This window comes from Kryptolebias marmoratus, linkage group LG22 (assembly GCF_001649575.2).
Source record: "Kryptolebias marmoratus isolate JLee-2015 linkage group LG22, ASM164957v2, whole genome shotgun sequence".
Lineage (NCBI taxonomy): Eukaryota > Metazoa > Chordata > Actinopteri > Cyprinodontiformes > Rivulidae > Kryptolebias > Kryptolebias marmoratus.
The window spans coordinates 18,770,793-18,791,671 of NC_051451.1; the positions used below are offsets into that span (position 1 = coordinate 18,770,793).

General features: G+C 42.4%; 1 protein-coding gene across 8 annotated transcripts; it reads right to left on the bottom strand.

The window, feature by feature from the left end:
- Nucleotides 1-2,242: 2,242 nt before the first annotated feature.
- LOC108244922 (pleckstrin homology domain-containing family A member 1-like) lies at nt 2,243-20,377 on the bottom strand. 8 transcript variants are annotated; one of them, XR_003039778.2, is made up of 16 exons: nt 20,228-20,377; nt 20,017-20,068; nt 15,014-15,239; nt 14,059-14,115; nt 13,891-13,936; nt 10,477-10,574; nt 9,904-10,035; nt 8,950-9,090; nt 8,392-8,460; nt 7,810-7,874; nt 7,631-7,694; nt 7,337-7,426; nt 6,278-6,351; nt 4,681-4,755; nt 3,865-4,079; nt 3,589-3,730 (listed from the first exon to the last, which is right to left on the bottom strand). XR_003039778.2 is itself a non-coding variant. In XM_017431522.3 (15 exons), exons 3-15 carry the CDS (start codon nt 15,152-15,154, stop codon nt 3,499-3,501), a joined length of 1,284 nt encoding a protein of 427 aa, XP_017287011.1. In that variant the 5' UTR covers nt 15,155-15,239; nt 20,017-20,068; nt 20,228-20,377; the 3' UTR covers nt 2,243-3,498. The 8 variants fall into 8 exon arrangements, 4 of the variants coding, with proteins under 4 accessions (XP_017287011.1, XP_017286964.1, XP_017286956.1 ...); XM_017431522.3 differs by lacking the exon at nt 3,865-4,079 and having other exon boundaries at nt 2,243-3,730; XR_003039782.2 differs by lacking the exon at nt 6,278-6,351 and having other exon boundaries at nt 20,228-20,376.
- Between the last annotated feature and the right edge of the window lie 502 nt (nt 20,378-20,879).

The window sequence follows — 20,879 nt, forward strand, 5'->3', positions numbered from 1 at the left end:
AGTAATGGAAAGTAAAACATAAAAAAGGCGAGTTTTATGAAGTCTACACACCCTCAACACCAAGTAGGGGTCCTTAGATAATCTCCAGACATCAACTTGCAATAAGAAATCTTTGTTTTTATGCTACGTTTGCACCATAATCGTCCACAAATTGATTAAAAAATAGCATAATGGATGTTAAGACTGTTTGTGTTGTCATTATGTTCTTATTTAATAGGGTCCAACAGATGGGGTCACACACTTTTGTCACTATTATTTTATGGGTTGGAAGCTGAAAAGTTTGGGAACCACTGCCCTACAGGACTACTTCCTGATGGTTTATTTTTTATTTTACTGCTTCCCTCTGAATTAGTCACACTTAGCCTTATGGCTAAAGGGAGATCAGGGAAACTTAGTGGAATGAAAGAACTGATTAGAGTTCAAGTGTTTTTACCACTTTATTTGAAACAGTAGGTATTCAAGACAATATTTCTCTTTTAAATAAGATATGTTATGTTATGAGCGTGTCACCGCCTTCCTAGGTAAACATAATGTAAATGTATGCCAAATCCTTGCATAAATTTCTTTAAAAAGAAAAGAAAAAATGGTCCAAGCCACTGGTTTATCTTCAATTTTTTTTTGGCTGAAATGATGTACTTTTTCCAACAGAAACAAAGCTGCCCGCTGAACAACGGTTTCGATGTCTGTGGTGAGCTGTGAGAGTCCAATAAGCTCCACTGCAGTAAATCAGCATCATAAAACGCCTCAGAACAACGTGAATGATTGTGGGCGCAGGGTGGGTTGCAAGACCCCCTGTAGTAGATGAAGTCTAGGGGAAGGCGACTCTGAAAACGCTGCGGGGGGGAGGAAATAAGGAGACGATACAGCCTGCGGTGCAGCAGAACTCAGGTTGAAACAGAAGATTCTGTATCTGGAAGGTAATTAGAAAGGGGCATAAATGAACAGAGGGTTTTCACAATGCCTGCCACTCTGGATTCTGCTGCATTTATGAGATGAGAGGGCACTTGTTTGAGGGGAGGGGTGAAAAAAAAAAAAAAAATGAACCCTGTAATTCTTGTGCATACAAACACATTGTTGGCTGACGTAAAAATGAGCGGAAAGTGACAGACCATAAAGGGGAAACGCTATAGGCAAGAAATGGTGGGAAAAAACGCAGATGAAAACAACCTCATCTATAAGGAACACCCATCCTCCCACCGAGGCCAGTGAACAGAGCCAAGGATGGACTCGGCTGAGGTCTGTGTGATCCCTCCTCACGTCTCAGCTGCGAACCAAGATCATAAAGCAACAGAAATGGACTTTAGTACAATGTCTAAAAATCCCACTTCAAGTCTCGAAGGCTTTAGCGAGCCGGTTAAATGCATCCAGGCTTCCAAGTAAACCTTTTTCCTCCTCAAGTGAACAACTTTAAGACTTTAGGATGAACCCTGACTGACTTGACTATAAAACGCTCTGCATGTTCAGCTTCAGTGTAAAAGCTGAACGTGTCTTAAAATGCATCGTGAGATGACTAAAATCCCATCTCACTCATACACGACTAAACGATCAGTTTGTCAAAAGGTTAGCTACTTTAACTTCACTTTTTGCTGGATGGATATTACTCCTGTGGTTGTAGATTCAGATTATACTCTCAAAACACACAATAACCTTCTAAAGTTTTATAAAATAACACAAATAGGAAATAGTTCTGTATGATTAATTGTTAGGGCTATAAAAAAAAACAGACAAAAGGGTCAAACATTTGCACAGAAAATTGCAAGAATCTTCTCAATTTTGACATTTTTATTAATTTATAGGTGAGGAATTTAATATTTTACTTGCTGGATATAAACATTTATCATTGAAGATAGCTTTAAGGCTTTTAAAATGAATAATAGAAGATGACTCATCTCTCAACATGTTTCGTTTAACCGTTTCATGTGCAAAGTTTTGTCTCATGCTGAGTCCTAACAGTGATTTTACGGTTTCATATCCCCAAAATGTCCACTGTGGCGTGATATACGACTGTGTGGCGCAGCCTTGATGCGCTTTCTTGTGAGTTTTGTGACGTAAACGCCCAACAAGTGGCCCACAGAGCACAGCGGCATGGACGACAGTGAAGAAGAGCGAGGATCTTTCTCTCCACAAGAGGGCAGAGGAGGATTTGAGCAGACACCGCTGAGAGACGGATGAAAGTGTAGAAACCTCTCACAAGCTCCAACATCAGCCTAAAAAATTTAAAAAAACAACCCTGACCCCTGAACATATTTTCAGTGTTTATTTCATTCAAGTCATCCAATTAATAAATAGAAACAATTCAAATCAGTTACATCAGACAGAAATGGGAGTGAAATAGATTGGCTCTATTAGACTTTAAAAAAATAATAATAATAAAAAAAAAAATTAGTGTACATCATTTAGCAGGATTACAGTGAGACATTTTTAAATAACACCATGAGGCAGCTGCCTAGAATTAGACTGGTAATACAGATACAAGAAAACAAGACCGGGACAGGTTTAAAAGCATATAAAAACTAAATCCGTTTTTCTAGTCTGCAAACTTACAACAACCAGAGCGTCTGATCTGCAAAGAAAACGAAAACACAAAGATTACCTGAAGAATTATTAAAATATTAGCATGCAACTTAAGTGACTAATCTTGGTCTTCGTACAGTATCTTTGTTCTCAAGACACGAGGCTGATAGCTGACTCTACCGTCGGCAGTTCGCTGAATTACAAAATCTGCTCGCGGTAGGTGTAGATGTGTGGGAATAACTTGTTTATTCTGCGAACTAAAAAAAGGTCTGTGTCACCCTCCTCGATACTTGACAGCAAAGAGGTCGGTGGCACCTTTGCTGCAAAACGTTTAGTCTCCACTCCCGTTTCGTCCAGTGTTGCTGTAATGAGTGTATGAATGGAGCAGAGAATCTAGCATTAGTTGATTTAAGGGGTGCTGACAAAACCAGTCCAAAGTTTAAACACTCCTTTCAGACATTAGGAAAAAAAAGGTTGCATCCTTAAAAGCTTCCTTATTTTTTGGCACAAAGTGGTTTACGAAAGTCATTGTGCCCACGTATGTTAAAATAAAGCTCTGCTGCTGAATTTTATTCAGAACAAGTTAAATCTGCAGTTTATTTTAACAACTATTCTCGGTGAGTACCTGTGCCATTGTGACTGGGACAGCGGGCAGGCAGAGGGGGTTTCCGTGAGGACTCTGTTGCCTTTGGCACGAAAGTGCAGTTCAGACCCCCGACTCAGATGGAAGACATCTGAAGATGAGTTTGGGAAAACAGCTCTGTTTAGTAAACAGACTTTCCTGTTTATCCATCAGTTCCCGGTCAGCATCCATCAAGATAAGCAGGCCTTGAAAGTCCAGTGAAGCGGGTCAGACCTCGCTCACTGGCAGATCGGCGTCATCGATTTCAAAGGGGGTTTCGGGCGTGCGGGGCTCGTAGTTGCTTCGCCGCCGCCACGGCGACTCCTCGGAGTTAGCGATGCTGGTCGCGGGTGGCTGGCCGCTCACTTGGCCAGGTGTGTCTCCTGCAGGGACAGGCGTGCTGGCGTGTGGCTGTGAATGGGGCGCGGCAGCAGGCTCATGAAGTGCTCGCTGTCCCACGCCAGGCTGCGGGCGTGAGCCGCACGTGACAGCGGCCCCCCGCTCTGGGTAGCACGGCGGCACTGCAGATACTGGCGAGCGAGGGACGGGGGGACCTGCTGGGCTGCGGTAGAACGCGGACCGGCTGCCGTGTTCCTGCAGCGGAGACAGCAGGAGGACACACAGAGGTCAAGAATCAGTGAGGCGGGTTGCTGTTAGCTGGGAAAAAAATAAAATAAAATAAAATCCTGATATGTTTAATTTAAAAAAAACAAGGTTGGAATTAGCACCAGCGTGTGGAGCCTGATTCAGCTTGGAGGTTGTAGAAGCTGAAGATTGTGGCATTGAGAGTGAAGATGGTGGTAGTAGGAGGAGTAGAAGAGGTAGCAGGAATAGTGTCAGCATGTTTTTAGTTGTAGTCTATTTAAGTTGCAATGAAAGTTCAAGCCTTTGGAAGCAGTGGCTGGTTATTATTTCACAGCTTTTCAAAGTCAGATTTCAATCTCTGAAAAATAAACAGAATAAAGAAAAAAACAACAGAGAGAGTGAAAGAATGAAAACAGTGGCCACTGAACAGTTGGTGAAGTGTTAGTAAGACAAACATGGCAGATATAAAGCATCACAAGACTGCAGTGCAGGCGTCTGTCACCTTCGAGTTGTTCTATTTTAACACACAGGTTCATTCAAAACGATCCTTCTAAAGAGCAGACTCATACAACTTCTAATCACGTAAGTCAGGAATTTGACTTGTAGATGCCTGAGAACTACATGTGTATTATGGGATGCCTTATGTTGAATCCAAATGTGCACAATTATGCTCAAACATTTTAGACGGATTAATAAAGATTCTCACATAAACACTGAAAACCCGGACAGCTGACTGCAGTTCTGTTTACCAGATAATGCTCGATAATGCAGACGATGTCCCACTCTTAGAAACACAAACACTCTCGTGGTAATCAATATTTCTAAAGACCCGGAGTTCATGGCTACAGACACGAGAGCGCATCACATCGTTGAATATTTAAGCACACAAAAGGCATAGGAAGTTGACACGGAAACGGGTGTGTTGTCACGTGAATAAAAAAAGGGAAAGAGAAACATACAGGCAGCGGACAGGAGGGAAGAGGAGAGACAAGCAGGAAGTCACACATCTAAGACAGGTACACAGCTGCAGCAGACTGCAGAGAGAACAGGGCACGAAAGAGAAGAGACAGCAATAATGACAAAGACTGAAACGGTTTTCATAAAGAGACAAGCTGGGGAGGGCAGGGGGGCAGGCAGTGGGTACACGTCTGTATGAACTGCACAGGTATAAACATCATCATTAATCATGAACACAGTTGAAGCAGTGAGAGAAAAGAAGAAGGAGAAGGAAAAAAAAACAGTATCTCAGCAAGCGTAACTGGAGTGGACAGCTAGCAGCAGCAGAGGTTTAAGATTCCTGACTAATGCTGCATGATGTTGGAGAACAGTTTATTTTTATTATGTACCACTACAAAGAAAAAAAAAAAAAAAAGATTCATATTTATAAGAACATTTATCCGGAAGATTTAATCCCTCAAGTGTGACAGGGTTGATAATCAGAAGTGATGCAGCTGAATATAAAAAAAAAAAAAGACTAAATTATTTAGGAAAAAATTTTTTTTCAAGGTCGTCTGAGAGCATTCTGTGTTTTTAAAACACTGTATAACAGAGGGCTTCTCTCTTGAAGTGATGCAGGCACAACAAGAAGTTTGTTACGCTGCTTGTCCCATTATATCATACTTTAGGAGTCCTGTAAGAAACCTTTTTAGGATGGGGGGGGGGGGGCGCTATTTCAGTGAACAGCTTTGCATCTGTCAGACAGAACTCTGTGGTGACGATTTAAATAACAATATAGTCATGATGTGTGATCCTGTGGTAACAAAGGTAAGGTATTGCAACATCGAGGACATCCTGAATGCAGCAGTTCGAACAAACTTTATGTTACAGTTTAGCAAAATAAAATCAAAAGGAGGTAAAACAAGAAAAGCAGTCGGAATGAGGGCGTGAAGAGAGGAGGGCCTGCGGAGTTATTGCAGCCATACTCGGGATGCGGTTGGAACTTAGCACAAAAATAAATAAATAAAAGGGAGAGCATCAGATGGGCATTAAAAGTCTGATTTTTCTCTCATAATAGCCGTTTTCACACGTGCAGCGCGGCCTTGAAATGTTCTGGAGAAGTTTCGAGGCGGCAGTAAATGCAAATGCCTGCAGCAATCGCTCAGACTTCCACACAGACATCATCCTTCCAGCCAGTGGGTACAACATTTGGATATCAGTGGTTGAGAAAATGTGTGAATATAAGTAAGCTTGTTTGTTTCCTACATTCAAATGTGATAATGACAAATGTTATGAAAGATCTCATCCGCTCTCATCATCCTATTAAAAAAAAAAAAGTTTGAAGCAATGTTTTGCACTCTAGACAAGCGTTCCTCCTCCACCCCTTCCTCACATTTTCATGCTGTAAGCTCCCACTTTGAAGAGGTAAAAGCAACTGTCTGCACATTCGCCCGATCGTGTCTGGTGTTTGTGTGTGAAAACGGCTAATATCTAAAACCAACAGGGCCAGCCAGTGAGAGGAAAAGAAGGTACTGAAAAGGTGAACTTATAGCTTATAAAGGGGAGGGGGGGGGGGGGGNNNGGGGGGGGGGGGGGGGGGATTCAGACGAGCTGACGTACGTGCTGCTGCACTCCCCAATTCGGGACGTATACCTCTGTATACAAGGGTTCGACAGCCGTCTGGCCTGCCGCATCTGCAACAACACAGTGCAAAGCAGGGTTAGAGCAGAAGGGCCATTTTCCCACCGGGAGAGGAGGCAGTGGAGAGAATGGGACAAACTAAGGAAAAGGTGGGGGGTGGGGAGGGGGAGGATAGAGAGATTCAGGAGGAGAAGAATAAGCAAGAGAAAGGAAGACAAGGTAAGACAGAAACCTTTAAGGAGCCTGAGTCCAGTCTAACCAGAAGAGGCCGACTGAGGCAGAGGCTTGAGTTTCCTCCGATTAGAAGGTGGTTCATGTCTCATCACCTGCCAGGTTCATGCACTTTTTTTTTTTTTCCCTGCATGTTGCCTCCTGACAGATCGAATCCAAACTCAGATAGTTCCATGTGGTTCGTGTCAAGCTGAGGACCTGTGTTACTCTCCATCTGCCAGACTCCCGTTCGTTTACTGACACGTACCATCTGTTGATTGTCTAATAAACATAAAAAAGCTGTATATAAAAAAGTCTGTATTTTGGCTGTGGATGGTGGAAAAAAGAAGTCCAGAAAACTAAGAATAGGTGACGACAAGCTGAAGATGCACAAAATGTAAGAAGCTTATTAAAATATATACAATAATAAGCTTTTTAATTGACAAGTTATGCTGTCAGGGGCTCCATTTTAGCCCACTAGTGAAGGATACATGGAGCAGAATTTATCGTTTGCTCTTATTTTTGAATTATAGAAATGAAACTTCACACAGTTTGAAAAAAAGGACAAAAGATAAGGTTAAATATGGGCAAATCCACAAAGAACATGCAGCTAAAAGTTTGTGAGAGATGATGTCAAGCCCTTGTGTGGGAATAAAAAAAAACAACAGACAAGATTAAGATAAGATTTGTGGTCGCAGGTCGCCTCTACCTGCCACTAGATGTCACTGTGAAGCTCAGGTTCTGCTTTAAGTAATATCCTCACCAAAATTTCTGACTCCAGCTGGAATCGAATCAAATTCGGGCTGTGCTGTTGTGCGTGATACATACTGTAGCTGCTGATCTCCCCGGCCCCCTCTGAGCTACAATGGCCCCTGAGACAGCCTTGATCCAGCTGTGCATCTCCTCGGGACTGTCGGCCTGATGAAAACAGAGAAGGAGAATGAAAACCATCAGGAGGAGGCAAATGAAAAGATAGGAGAGGAAACCTACAGTTGGTAAAGAAAGGACCTGAATGATTAAACTGTAAAAGTAAAAATTCTGCCGGTTTGATACCATCAGTCAAAGCTCCGATGAGAATATGCGAGTGAGCTACATTCCTTTCATGACCCAAAACCAGCGTACCTGGATATAAAACGTCCTTGATGCGGTGACTACTTCAAACAGATTATCTCTCATCATGATGTCACTACAAGAAAGCCAAAATCAAGTTGAATCACATTTAGCTGATCTATAACAGAGACATTATCACACACACAGGCATGTTTTTGTACAATAAGAAAATGTCAGGACATGTTAAATACCTCTGCTTGCACTCCTGGACTTTGTGAACTTCTTTCAGTGGGATCATCCTCAGAGGCTCTTTCTCCTAACAGCAAGAAGAAGACTGTTCACAGCAAACGTCAAACAGCTTTATCTGTATGTAAACTACAAAACAAAAAGCCCGAGTTGAGTTTCTGTTCACAGCTGAGTGAAACGTGAACGTCCCAAGAAGCAGCAGCCTCCGAACACCCGAGGAAAAAACCCTGACGCTTGTCGTTTTCTTGTCCAGCAGACAGAGAGTCTGCGTCCTTCAGGGCTGTTGATAGCCAAATACACAGATAAACTTGTCAAATAGGGGCAGACCCTGACAAGGACAGGGTATGGGATGTACAGGCTGTCCTGAGGAAAGTGTGTGTGTGTGAGAAAGGCCAGGTTATCAGGACATGACTGAACTTGTGAAATGAAGGCAATGAATTCCAGTCAGTGAATCAAACAAGCTGAAACTTGGCCCCTCTGAACGCTGTCACTCCGTCTAAGACCGTACGCTTAAAACAAATCCACATATATCATGCATTAAAAACGTTCCTGAAAACCTTCACGTTGGATAATTAAAAGCTGATTACCAAGTCTGACTTGAAGTAACTCATCGCGTTTTCTTCTAAGAGGAAATATCGCCGCTTCCAGTTCCTCATCTGTGAGAAAAGGAGAGAAGAGGTTCAGGTCTTCGGCGAATGAAGAAACGGGACAGTTGCCGGCTCATTATTCCTAACCAACTTTAAAGATTCTTGAAAATCTTAACCACAAACGAGCTCAAATCCCATTTTTAAACTCATGGAAACTGGCATTCAACAAACTTGAAACCACTTCCTAATTTTGCATTTAAAATACAACTTTGTCAATTATTATAAAGGTGTTGTGGACTTAAACTAAATGTGGCTGACTGTTCAGAAAGACTGAACCAACAAACTGCTCAGCCTATCAGAGCGGGGTCCAGTCCTGGACCTGGAGGACCTCTATCCCGCATGTCTCTCTTCGTCCGCAGAAGCCCGTTAATCCCTCAGTCATTCAAATCAGGTGTGTCCCAGCAGAGAAACACCCAAAACATGCAGGACAGCGGCCCTCGAGGACCAGGACTGAACAGCGCTGGCCGATCAGAACATAAAGCAGCAGGAGGCGTGTACCACGGCTCCTTGCTTCACGCAGTAGCCCGACTTGATGACGGTGTTCTCCTGGGCCGGCCTGCTCAGAAAATATGGCAGCTGGTTGTGGGAGCGTTGCATGGCCTCACGCTCCGATTTGTTAGCGCCGTCGCCACCGTCGTGCTGGAAGAAAATGAAGAAAAGTAATGCATTTTAGGAAAAAAAAAAAAAGGAAATTGGTTGACAGCAAAGGTTTTTTTGTTTTTCAATGATGAAAAATGAACGGAATTCGGAGAAACAGATGGTGAGAAATGTCCATAGCCACCCCATTAAATAGTTGTCAAAATAACAATTTTTAGATCATATTTTCTTATTTGTTGTTGTTGTTTCCCCAAACCTGAGCTAGAATTATGGCATTGCTGCATTTGGTTTGAATGGTTTAAGTAAAGTTTAACAAAAACTACAGATAAAAATTTGTTCTGCCAACTATAGAAACTGCTTTTAGGAAACAAAATGGTTCTGGGGAACAAGGTGCTTTCTAGACCTTCTTACACGTTTGTTGGCTTTCATTTGAGAAACAAAACAAAACAAAAAAAGCCATCCTCGTGATGCCGGCTTTGTTCTGTTTTTCTAATTCACACGCCCAGGTCAAGAATTTGTCATCAGCTTCTTTTGGGTGTTTTTTTTTTTTTAGTCAGATAAACAATTTTGCATCTTCTTGTTTTTCTATGAACTAAAACACTTTGAAAGTTATATGAGCAGATGAAATGAATAACTTGGTTCTCAACATAACAAACGATAAGCAACGAGCCTAATACTGAGCAGTGAAGAGTGCAGCGGAGCCTCCCCAGCTTGTGTTTTTACTGCAAATAAGCAGAAGTAACGGCGCGTGGCTTTCATGGAAACCTTAAAAGTATTTGTACGCCGAAGTTGGTCACTCTTGTTTTCCGCTAAACTCGTCTAAAATTGCATGCCGGTAGCTGGAGACGCGTTTACCTGCGTTTGGGTAACGATGGGCACCCCTCCAATTATCTCTGTCCTGTAAGAGACTTGTTTCTTGGCTCCTACGACATCGGGCAAAACCTTCTGGTTTTCGTTGTTCTGCTGGTTGTCAGACAATTTTGGCACCTAAGAGAGGGGGACGTAAACAAACAAACAAACAAACAAACAAACAAACAAACACGTGCCAAGTTAATAGATAAAAAAAAAAAACTGAACACGGAGATGTCTCTTGTGCTCTGCTGTAAGTTAGACAGCACCCGTTTGCTCTGTAGTTCCAATAAAGTGTGTAAATCTTCATGTGCAGAAGCCGACACACACATTTCCTCTCTGCACGGCTGAGAATTTATGGAGCACAATAGACGCAGCTCTTTATCCTAAAACTCAGTACAACAATGCTGCATCCTGTTAGTCATGCTTTGACTCATTTCTAATTCCTTGAAAGTCCTCTCTTTCAGTTTAAACATAAAAGGAAGAAAGAAAAAAAAAATAAAATAAAAGAGTGAAAGAACTGATCTGCACAGTCATGTTAGGAAGTGATCGCATGTCGTGTGTGTGTGTTGGACTCACAGTGATCTTGGTAGCTTTATTGAGAGCGTTGACCCATTCCACCAGGTCCTGCTGATCATTGGCCTGCAGGAAGTACTTCCTCATCTTAGCGTTGATGACTAACAGGTCATAAAGCAGCAGTGGGAACATAAGAAAGAGTTACTTTGACTTCAGCTGTCCCTCTCCTGTCAGAGTCAGACAAATTACGATGACAACACACTGCGTGACTGTTAGGTCTCGGGTAAGTTCACTAAATAACATGCCGCTACATGTTCTCTCCTTGGAAGTGCCGATAAATACGATGAGCCGAACTGTCGTTTTGGCCTTCCTCGTAGGATAATGAGTGCCAAAGAGCAGGCACAGACACCGTTTTTTGTTTTTTTTCTCAAAGTAAAATTCAGCTGAGCCACAGACGTTTCCCCACTCAGTACCAGCAGCATTGTTTCACCACGTGAACAATGAGCGATGACAAAGCCTTGGTAAACATGAGCTAAACACATTTTTAATCACTAAATTCTTTGGGGTCAGAGGCCGCCCCGGGGTTTAGAGGCGGAGAGGTCTCCTGTCTGCAGTTCTGCTGTTCAGAACCTCCTTGTGTCGTCTGCTTCACTCCCGACACCACGGTAATAAATTACATTAAAGCTGGGCTGGTAGAACTGTCGAGGGCGAGCTGTAAAAGGCACAAGGCAAACACTGTGTCGCAATTGTAGATTGTAAATAAATCTGTCTCATTGAGAAGGCCCGCATTAAATACTGCTAACTTTTTTACAAATGTGTTGACTAAGAGCGGTGGTCTCTTGAGCGCTGGGGTGACAAATCGGGGAGAAGAAACTCATGGTTAAACATGAAAAAAAAACAAAAAAAAAAAAAAAAAAAAAAAAAAACAGGAATGCTGGAAAAACAGGTACTACTTAAAGCTCCTATTATAAAAAATTATACAAAAGATACACACCGGAAGAAAATAAATTACAGAAATAAAGCTTTTTAAAATTTAAAATAGCCTGTAAACATGACAGCTAACAGCTAAGTTTTTTTTTTTAAATATCTCTTTATGTTTCTTCTTGAATTGCTCGAGGCAGAAAGAGAGGGAGGGGCAGGATTTATGGATATCAGCAGAACATATGGCGCGCAAATGGCATTTTAAAAATAACTTCATACATCTCGGAATCAGGTTCCGATTAGGATGCCGGCATCCTGTTGAAACCTCAAAAAGACATGTGGCGTACACACAGCCGCACAATACGTATGCACACACACACGCGCGCGCACACACAAAGAGTCAGCTTCTTGTCACACTAGTATTTCCTGTGCCTGAATCTGATGGAAGGGGAGGCGAGGCGTTGGTAAACAACAGGGTGGAAGTTTATTCCTAAATAACCCGATGATGGTTCTTTTTTTAGGAAATGCTTTTCACCTTCATCTTGCCCACAGAGGAGTGTGAAGTCAAGGACAGATCGAGACACATGCGGTTCTTTGTTGAAAGCTATTCCCCGTGGGATGGGACGACGAGTGATTTAAAGAAACCTCATGTCCCTGGCATGAATTAAATCTGAGAACAGAGGAGGTCTGAGCCAATGAAAAATGGTTTGCTTTTAGTATAAACTGGATTTAAAATGAAGTAATGCAATTAAAAGTGCACAAAGAGCACATTTACTTGGGTCAATTTTACTTAAAAGATGCAGTCTGTCAAATACAGAAGAAAAAAAATCTATAAGCATTTTGTCTTTTTCAATTAAGTGTTCTTCTTAGATAGTCTATTTATCTGATTGTTCTTGGAAATCTTAACAATTTCTAAGAACTTCAATACTCAACCTTAGGAAAACACTGGAAGCCATACAACAGCAGCTAAACCTTAGTCCAAAACAAACTGAGCCTGGATTTTAGGGATCATGCCACACTCTAACAAAAGCAGAACATTTCTGACTCTGGTATGTTTATGGGAAGTTTCAGCCATATTCTGCTCCTTATGTTCGTGAAACTATTTGACATCTCGGCTGATTTATCCGAGAGATAAAAACGTTGCAAAAGGGTGTGAAAAGTTGAAAATTCCAACCAGAAGTTGCTAAATTTGCAGAAGTGTTGTTGTTTTTCTTGTGGCTGCTCCCTTCTGCAGGGGTTCATTGCCACACCGAGTGAACTCGAATGAAAGACTCGGCAACCGTCTTTTACGCTTCCTGACGCAACCTGGGCTCGAACCTGCAGCCTCGGGGGGTTACGAGACTGCGGCGCCGACCACTGAGCTGCCGCAGCACCCAAATGTGCAAAAGTGTGGTCTCGGGTAATTATTGATTAGACGTGTGTGACGAGAGAAGCTAAATTACCGCGGCTGAAAATAAAACTGTATTTTGGACAGAAAAAAGAAGACAAAATAAATATGTTAGGTTTCTGTTGGTGTATCTAGGCGGCTCCACTGAGAAGAGTTTATGTAGAAAACACCGTATGACACCATTACCACCTATACAGCAAACACTAACTTAAGCACAGCTATGATAAAGAGAATATCTGACCTTTTAACGGTTCTCTGAAGTGTCAGAGAGTAATAGAGCTGTATCCTTACAGTCATGTTTTCTCATTTAGAAGCTTGAACAAAACAAACAACACGGCTCATCTCTGCACAAATTAACAGAGGTGGTGTGGAGCCGCATCAGGGATCAGATCCCAAAATCAGAAGAGTGACAACTTAATCCTACAGAGTCCCGGTTTCCCACCACGCTAGCGCCATCTTACACATACATGTGGACCGAGCTCTGCGATTATCTCTGCTGTCTTTTCTTTCTGCCTTTATACGCCACAAACAGAACAAACGACAAGCCTCTGTTGGTGAAAACAAGCGACAGTCTGGCGCTGTGGAAGTCCTTAAAAGAAGGTGAAAACCACCAACATCCAAATGAAATATTCATTCGACATTTCCGAGGCTTACGGGATTCACGTCATCAAAAACTCTCTCTTTTTTTTTTTTAATAATAAAACTCAGCAGGATCCATCTAATAATTTCAATCGGCGTGAAACTGGGATGAGACAAAAACCTCCGACTCTGTCAAAACACACAAGCCATCAAAAATCAAGTTAAATGCCAACTCAGCCGCGACACGATAAACCTTAAGCGCGCTCACGAACGCCGCAAAGTTAAAATAGTCAACACAAACCCAGATCACAACCTGCTGCGGCTCCCTGCATCTTCGTGTTGACTAAACAAACGATAATGAGCGCTGCTGCCGATGCTGGATCACATTTAAATAACAAGCAAAAAAAAAGACTAAACGTTCTTTCATTATGTTCGATTAGCGCTGATGTTTGACAAGCTTATTAGACACCTTCGGTTTTCATTATCACGTTTTTAACATGCTGGTCATGTGCCATTATTACAAAGTCAGCATATGAAATATATTTAATTTTTCAGAAATGACAAGATTAGGCTGTTAAGTGCTTACTTACCAAAGCAGAACTCGGCTTTCGGCCTTAGCTTAGTGGCATCGCTGACCTAAAGGTGGATTAACCCCACAGTTAGCTTCCAAGTCCAACTAACTGATAAATAATGAATTCATTTCTATACAGTCGCATTATAACAGTCTGAGGAAATGCTGGGGCGGCATTTCTGCTTACCTTAGAGATGTGAGCGAGCTTGAGCGAGCCAACGCTGTCCGCACCGACAGGCAGGTTCTACGGAAAAATGGGTCAAAATTTAAAAAAAACAAAACAACTATATTTACTAAAAACGACTAAAGATGTTGTTAGAGTTGGAGCCTTGATTGTGGAAAACCGAACGTCGTCAGGTGAAAAGAGAAGAATAGTTCAGCAGAGGAGAGCGCAACTTGGCTGAACTCCATCGTAGTTTGTATTAAAGCCTTGTTGCGTTTTGGAAACTTGGGAGATCTCAATTGAAGGTAATTAAAATTTGATCCCTTTTTCGATCTATAAAAAGAGACGGACTTAATTATTTAGGAAATTTTTTTCTTTCCCTACGCTGCATTATTTATGAACGCTTCGTGTAACAGCATCTCAACACCAGCATGGTGCAAAAACTAAGAGAAAATTTTAACTTAATCTATATATATAAATAAACTCTAAGAGATCCCAGAGCTGACTGTGGTGACACTTTTAGTCGGCGCAAACACTGTTGCCAAATTTATGGACTCATTTAGACAATTAGAAAATCAAGAGGCTAAGCTCAGGTTTAGATTTAAAACGCAGCTAAACCCATTTTCAGTGATTTACAGGAGAGTCTGCCGGCAGCTAAAACACACACACTGCTTTCCTTGAGACACTCTTGTGCCTAAAATATGTGCTTCCCAATTCTGTCAGCTAGAATTACATAATTACAACTTCTCCTGTTCTCGTGGGGCTGCCTGGCAATGGAAACATTTAGAGTGGACTTAATTTTGTGCTCATAATGAATGGAGAGCGCTCGGCTAAAAGTTGCCTGCTTTTGCACAGGAGCTGATCACCTCAGCAGATAACTGAAGCGTGAAATACGGCGTGTAGTTCGTTGGAGTTGTCTAATTTTCCCCGTTTAAGAAACCAAGCTAAGAGCTAAGCTAACCCAGTTGGCTGTAATTACCTGTGGGTTGTCCATGAACCACACCAAGCTCCCCTGCTGCGTGTCCAGGATGAAGTAGCGTCGCAGGAACTTGCCGCTGCTCTCATTCTCCTCGATGTCCAGAAAGCCGCAGATGCGGTTCTGTCGGTCCACGTAAGGCATCTCGCCACGGGGACATTCCCCGGCCTGCTGAGGCCGGGAGGGGGGAGACGGAGGAGCCTGGGCGAGCGGGGACCGGGAAGGATTCCTTCAGGACACAGAGAGGAAAGAGAAACGTGTGGGGCGGGAGAGAGGAAACGAGGGCTTTCAGTTGTCTTTTTGTGGTTAGCCTTGCTCCCTCCTTCTCCCTGCATGCACTGTGTCTGTGGTCTCGCTGCCACCTGGAGCTCGCCAGGCTACAGTCAGCGCGCGGATCATGTGACACAAACCACAGCCCCGCCTTTATCCTTTTACACCAGCCTCGCCCACCCTCTCTGTCTTTTCTCTCTGTTTGAGTCTCCTTTTTTTTTTTCCTCCCCTCCTGAAACACATACTCCACACACTCTCTCTTCGACACCCTCCGCCTCCTTTGCTCGCTCCCCACCCTTCGCAGACCTCTCCTTTTTCACTTTCTGAGTTTCCTCCTCCTAACTGCTCACCCATCTGATTTGGCAAGCCTCTGTCCAGCCCCTTCTATCTCCTCCCACCTGCAACTGAGCACTCTCTTTAAGCATCGCCAAAAAAAATACTGCGTTCAGCCATGTTTGGCACAGCAAGCAAAGGATGGGCGCAGGACAGAATGTGTAATATTTAACCTGAATTAGACACATCCCTGAAACCTACCGCCTTCTGTTAATCAACAAAAAAAAATAAAAGTAAATGATTAAAAGGCCCCTCTGTGTGTGAATGATTACATCTGAGTGTCAGAGCTTGTGTGGGTGGATGAAGAGTTACTGGAAGCATATTGTTGAGTCAGCCCGTTTGAGCTTCTCGGACAGAACCCAAAATATGGGACTGAGATGAGTCGGTGGAAAAGCGAAGATAAAGACGCTCTTTCTCCGCAACGTTATGGGGCCTGCGTGGGCGGGCGGCGGGACAAAAGGCCCAGTTGTTTCTGCGAGGGCTCCGAGCTGCGAGCGCCTCTCGGCTTAGCGCCTGGCCTGCGTGTACCCGAGATGTCCCGTTTGGCGCACAGGCACGAGAAGCGGGGCGGCGCTCGGAGGAGACCGTCTCAGCGCCGCACGACCGCCGACTGTCACGAGGGAGACCAGTCCGGTGGAGTTTAACGATTGTGCAAATAAAGGACTGTGCACAAGCCTGAGTTTTAGTCACAATATTTAAAGGTGTGGGGAACAAGCTCACCTATTTACTGCTCACTTAACTACAATATCCTCAATCTTTAAGTCATAGTAATGTGCCTGAGGACAGTTTTTCCTGTTAAAATACACGGCCATTTATTACAAACAAGTCACCTGCCTATCTTGAGATTCCTATTTTTTTTCCTTACCATTTGAAATAGTGAAGTCTTGCTCAAATTACTGCATTACATATAGATAGATGTGCTCTAAATGCATATGTAGATTATTTCTCTAAGTTAAGGGTGAGTAACGGAGCCCAGCAGTTCACAGTGACGTGGAGATTGTCGCATGTTTTCATGTAATGAACGTAATGTGAACTTAAAATAATGAAACGTATGTGAGTATATTTTAACTAAACACCCATAAACTCATTCACATGTTGACAAATGATCAAAGACTACAGACTGATTAGGATCCTGTTTTTGTAAAAAGGAATGAAATTAAAGCATTATAAAATAAGTTCAAAACTTTCTTTCAGCCGCTGAGAGAATTTATGAAACAATTTTGCGTTCTCCTTTCCCCTTGAATCTGAATTTCTGACGCGTTTTTGCTTATCATTGGTTGAATCTCGTCCCAAACGTCTGCTGCCTCTTTTCTCTTTTTCGAAAGTTCCCTGCTGATTTACTACGAACTCAGATAAAAAGGCGCTCGCCGCAAACTAGGAAATCAAACATCAAAATGTTATTCCGAACGATCCGAGACGGTGCCGTCTGCAAGAGCTTATTCCAGTAGTTTTGCAGATATACTGAACGCAATTCTGCAAAAAATGCAGGGTAAACAAAACACTCGGCCGAATTCAACAAAAACCCCGTGGAAGTTTGAGTCGCGTGGTTAACCCGATGAGACCGGCTGTAGTTTGGGTAAGTAAACAAATATGGTCGGTAAGTGTAAAGGCTGACCTTTTTTCAGTCACTTTGGCCATTTCTGTAGTTAAACAAACACAGTTTGGCTGTTTCTGTAGGTGAACAAACACTTTGGCTGTTTCTGTAGGTAAACCAACACACTTCGGCTATTTCTGTAGTTAAACAAACGTAGTCGTTGGTGTATCCGGTCAGGAATTCTGCTTACAACCTTTTAATTTAAGGACGCAAACCATCAATATGAAAATAATAATAATAATTTCTCATTTGACAAACTTCAAAACGTTGCAACGAGTACGTTAAACGTATCACTGTGTTTGTTTGAATGTGTGTAACTTCTAGTGCTGCTGTCAGTTTCCGTTGTGGAAAACATCTGGATCATAGCGCCCGTCGGAAAGCTTGTGTATCAATAAAGTTTATGACAAGCAGATTCAGATTCTGGCTTACTGTGATTATCTTCCTCTGGAGAAACAAAACAGAAAGCGGCCCCATATTTTTATTTTTGGTAATAATCTCTTGGCTGCACTGGATTACAGAAGCTTTTCTCGTTCAAACAAATCAAATCGCCTCTCTTCTAATCAAACAGAAAACTGATTTCAGCGTATAACATTCAAGAAAAGAAACGCGGCAACAAAGGCAGCAACTTTTCCCCAACTGTTTCCTCCTTTGAGCGCTAAACCAGGAAGCTCAGTTCCAGTTTGTTAACTTTGACATCTTCACTTACAGTAAAGTATTCCCACTTTGATGACACTTCTACATGCGGCTGTAATTGTATCCAGCCAATTGACAAACACCACTGTAATGGGACTAATGTCCTTCACTGAAGCAGGTTTTAACCTTTCAGTCTAAAAGGATTTAATTTAACAAGCCTTTTTAAAAAAAGGGAGAGTTCATTTATTTCATGTTTAAAAACATTGAAGATGATGTAGGATCTGCTGATAAGAGAAAAATGTCTGGAATAAAACCAAGCGCAAAGTTCACAGAGATAACCTCCCGATTACCTCCGTAAGTTTAGGATGTTTATCTCCTGCCTGTCACGGCGGCGGGTGATCCTGTAATTGCCCATGCGTCTTTGTTTACTGGTCTCAGTTGTTTTCTTGGCATTAGCACGCACAACACAAGTCCCGTCAACGACACGTAACACACCCATCAGAAAACTGTCAGAGTAATCAAAATCCAAAGCTTGAACTCCCTCACACTACAATCCTGAATACATGTGTCCAGAGCTTGATCTCAACCTTTGACCCCCGTAACCTTAAAACCAATAGGGATCACCATCAACCAATGAGGCGTCCACTTGTGCAGTTTGCCATTCCTACAGTGCACGGATGCAATTACGGCACGGACAAGGTTTTCACAAATGGGTCACCTGTGACCCTAACCTTTGATGGCGTGACCTTGAAATCAATAGGGATCATCCCCAACCCTTGAGGTGTCCAGCTGTGCAGTTTGACATTCCTGCATCACACGGCTGCAAAGTTAGAGCTCAAACAAGAAACTGTCCACAAACAGACAGCAACATACTGGAATATGATGGGCGTATAAAAATGGTTATAGCTCAGCCATTTTTAAAGATAACAAGCTCAAATTTGGTGTGGTAGTAGCTAAGACTCACTTCTAACACATACTCTGACAGCTAATAGATTGATAAGGTAAATGACAATCAACCGAGAAACATAGTCACCTTTACCATAGCTTAAAATAAAAAAAGGTCATTAAAAGCTTATCTGACAACCCCATTCATCAGCAGCTTCAAAACCACCTCTTTACAACATTACATTTTCTTTTTTCCTTCTTCTTTTTCTTCGTAGAAACCACAAACTGTTTCTATGACACAGCCTTTTACTTTGTTCAAGCATGTTGGGTTTTTTTGAGTGGGAGCCAGGATGTGAGGTCTATACGGTCAAGCCCAAAGCCAGGAGACTTCGCCAAGCAGATTTTCGCCATGCCATTTGCGTGTTTTCACACACACAAAAAAAAGTTTCTCATATGGATAATGTTGCAGTATCGACACTGAACATGACAGAACGAGACCGGTATTTAGAAAGCACGGAGAAGTCGCTCAAGAAATGTGACAGACAACTTCTTCTCAGCGAACACATTCCCACTCGGCTGCAAGGTTTTTGTCATCTATCACGTTACAACCAACTAGTCATACAGGACACTGAGTGTGGGAAGCCTGCATTTTATACATTTACAACCTCGGATCAGTGTGTCAACAAAAGGACAAAAGGTAACACAGATTGTAGAGCAGAAACAGAAGCAAATCCCTGATAAAATGAGTTGTCTGCGGTGACAAATGTGTATTTGTAGCCTCAGAAAGCAAAAAAAAGGGGGTGAAAACAAAGAAAAACATGAACAAAACAAACTTGAGCCTCAGTCAGTGGAGGTCAGACTGTAGGATGTGGGAACAGTGGTGAAAACATAAGTTTTTAGTCATTAACTTGGTTAAATAATGAAGCATGTAAGGGTCAGCAGGTTGGACAGGATATTTTTCACAGGAAAAAAGGGGGTTTGGGACCAATGAAGGTGCTCAAAATGATAAATGGATCAATTAAAGCCTACAAACGACCTTGCCAAATACGTTTCCACCCCAAATTTTAAAAAAAGGACACTGATAGGCTTCAATTAAAGCTGAGCAATTTGTGACCACAGCAACATTTTAGAGTTAGCTTGAGTGTCCACAGCTGCTCGCTGGCCTGAAGTTACACGGCTCAGGTTAGCTTAGCAACATGGCAACCGACTCACACGGGCTCTAATATTAACTTAATTTAAGATATACCGCCTAAAACTGGTGTCCATACATCCCCAGGCTGTTCAGACTTACCTGTGCTTCTCTGTGTCTTCAAACAAGTCTCGTCATCTTCGTTCAAATCGGGCTAAAACAGAGAGAGAGAGAGAGAGAGGCGACTGAGATTAGCCAGATTCGATCGTGAAATACTCCCGAGTCGAAACTTTAACAACGCGAGACAAACAAACAACAGCAAAAAAAATAGCTCCCGTAGTAAGTTATCCCGGGCTCAAAACAACGAGCTCACCTCTACGTCTTCCCTTCCCCTGAACAGCCCCAATTTGGCGGTTTCTAGTCGTCTGATTCGTCCTCTGCGCCTCGGTCCATCTCGTCGGATTCCGAACTGAACGCAGCTCCTACTGTAGTACTGCAGAGTGCGGACCACAGATCGTCTGTTGCGAAAATGAACCACTCTGAGGCTAAAACATAAACTGTAGATAGATAGATAGATAGATAGATAGATAGATAGATAGATAGATAGATAGATAGATAGATAGATAGATAGATAGATAGATAGATAGATAGATAGATAGATAGATAGATAGATAGATAGATAGATAGATAGATAGATAGATAGATAGATAGATAGATAGATAGATATTAAGCTTAATCTGTAATATCTACATTTTACATTGTTCGTAACGTATTGCCGTTTGAAAGTTGGCCAAACAAAAATAGAACGGAGCAAGAGGTCTGTCTCTTTTCTATTAGCTCTTTGTTTTAAAGTCATACACCAACATGGACGGTGGGAGCTCTACGCCGCCGCGGTGATTTAGCGCCATCTAGTGGTAAGAAGTTGAAACCGCTTACGGGCTTGCTCATTTTCTACAACTCGACTATAACTACATTTTGCGACGACTCGGTCAAGGAAACGTATATTACTTTATTTAACTGCACGC

Coding starts and splice junctions, on each gene's coding strand:
- LOC108244922 (XM_017431522.3), bottom strand. CDS start 15,154: ATGCCTTACGTGGACCGACAGAACCGCATCTGCGGCTTTCTGGACATC. Junction 10,575..13,890: donor GAAAGCCGAGTTCTGCTTTG/GTAAGTAAGCAC, acceptor ATGACCTGTTAG/TCATCAACGCTAAGATGAGG. Junction 7,427..7,630: donor CAAGGACGTTTTATATCCAG/GTACGCTGGTTT, acceptor TGTTTTCATCAG/GCCGACAGTCCCGAGGAGAT.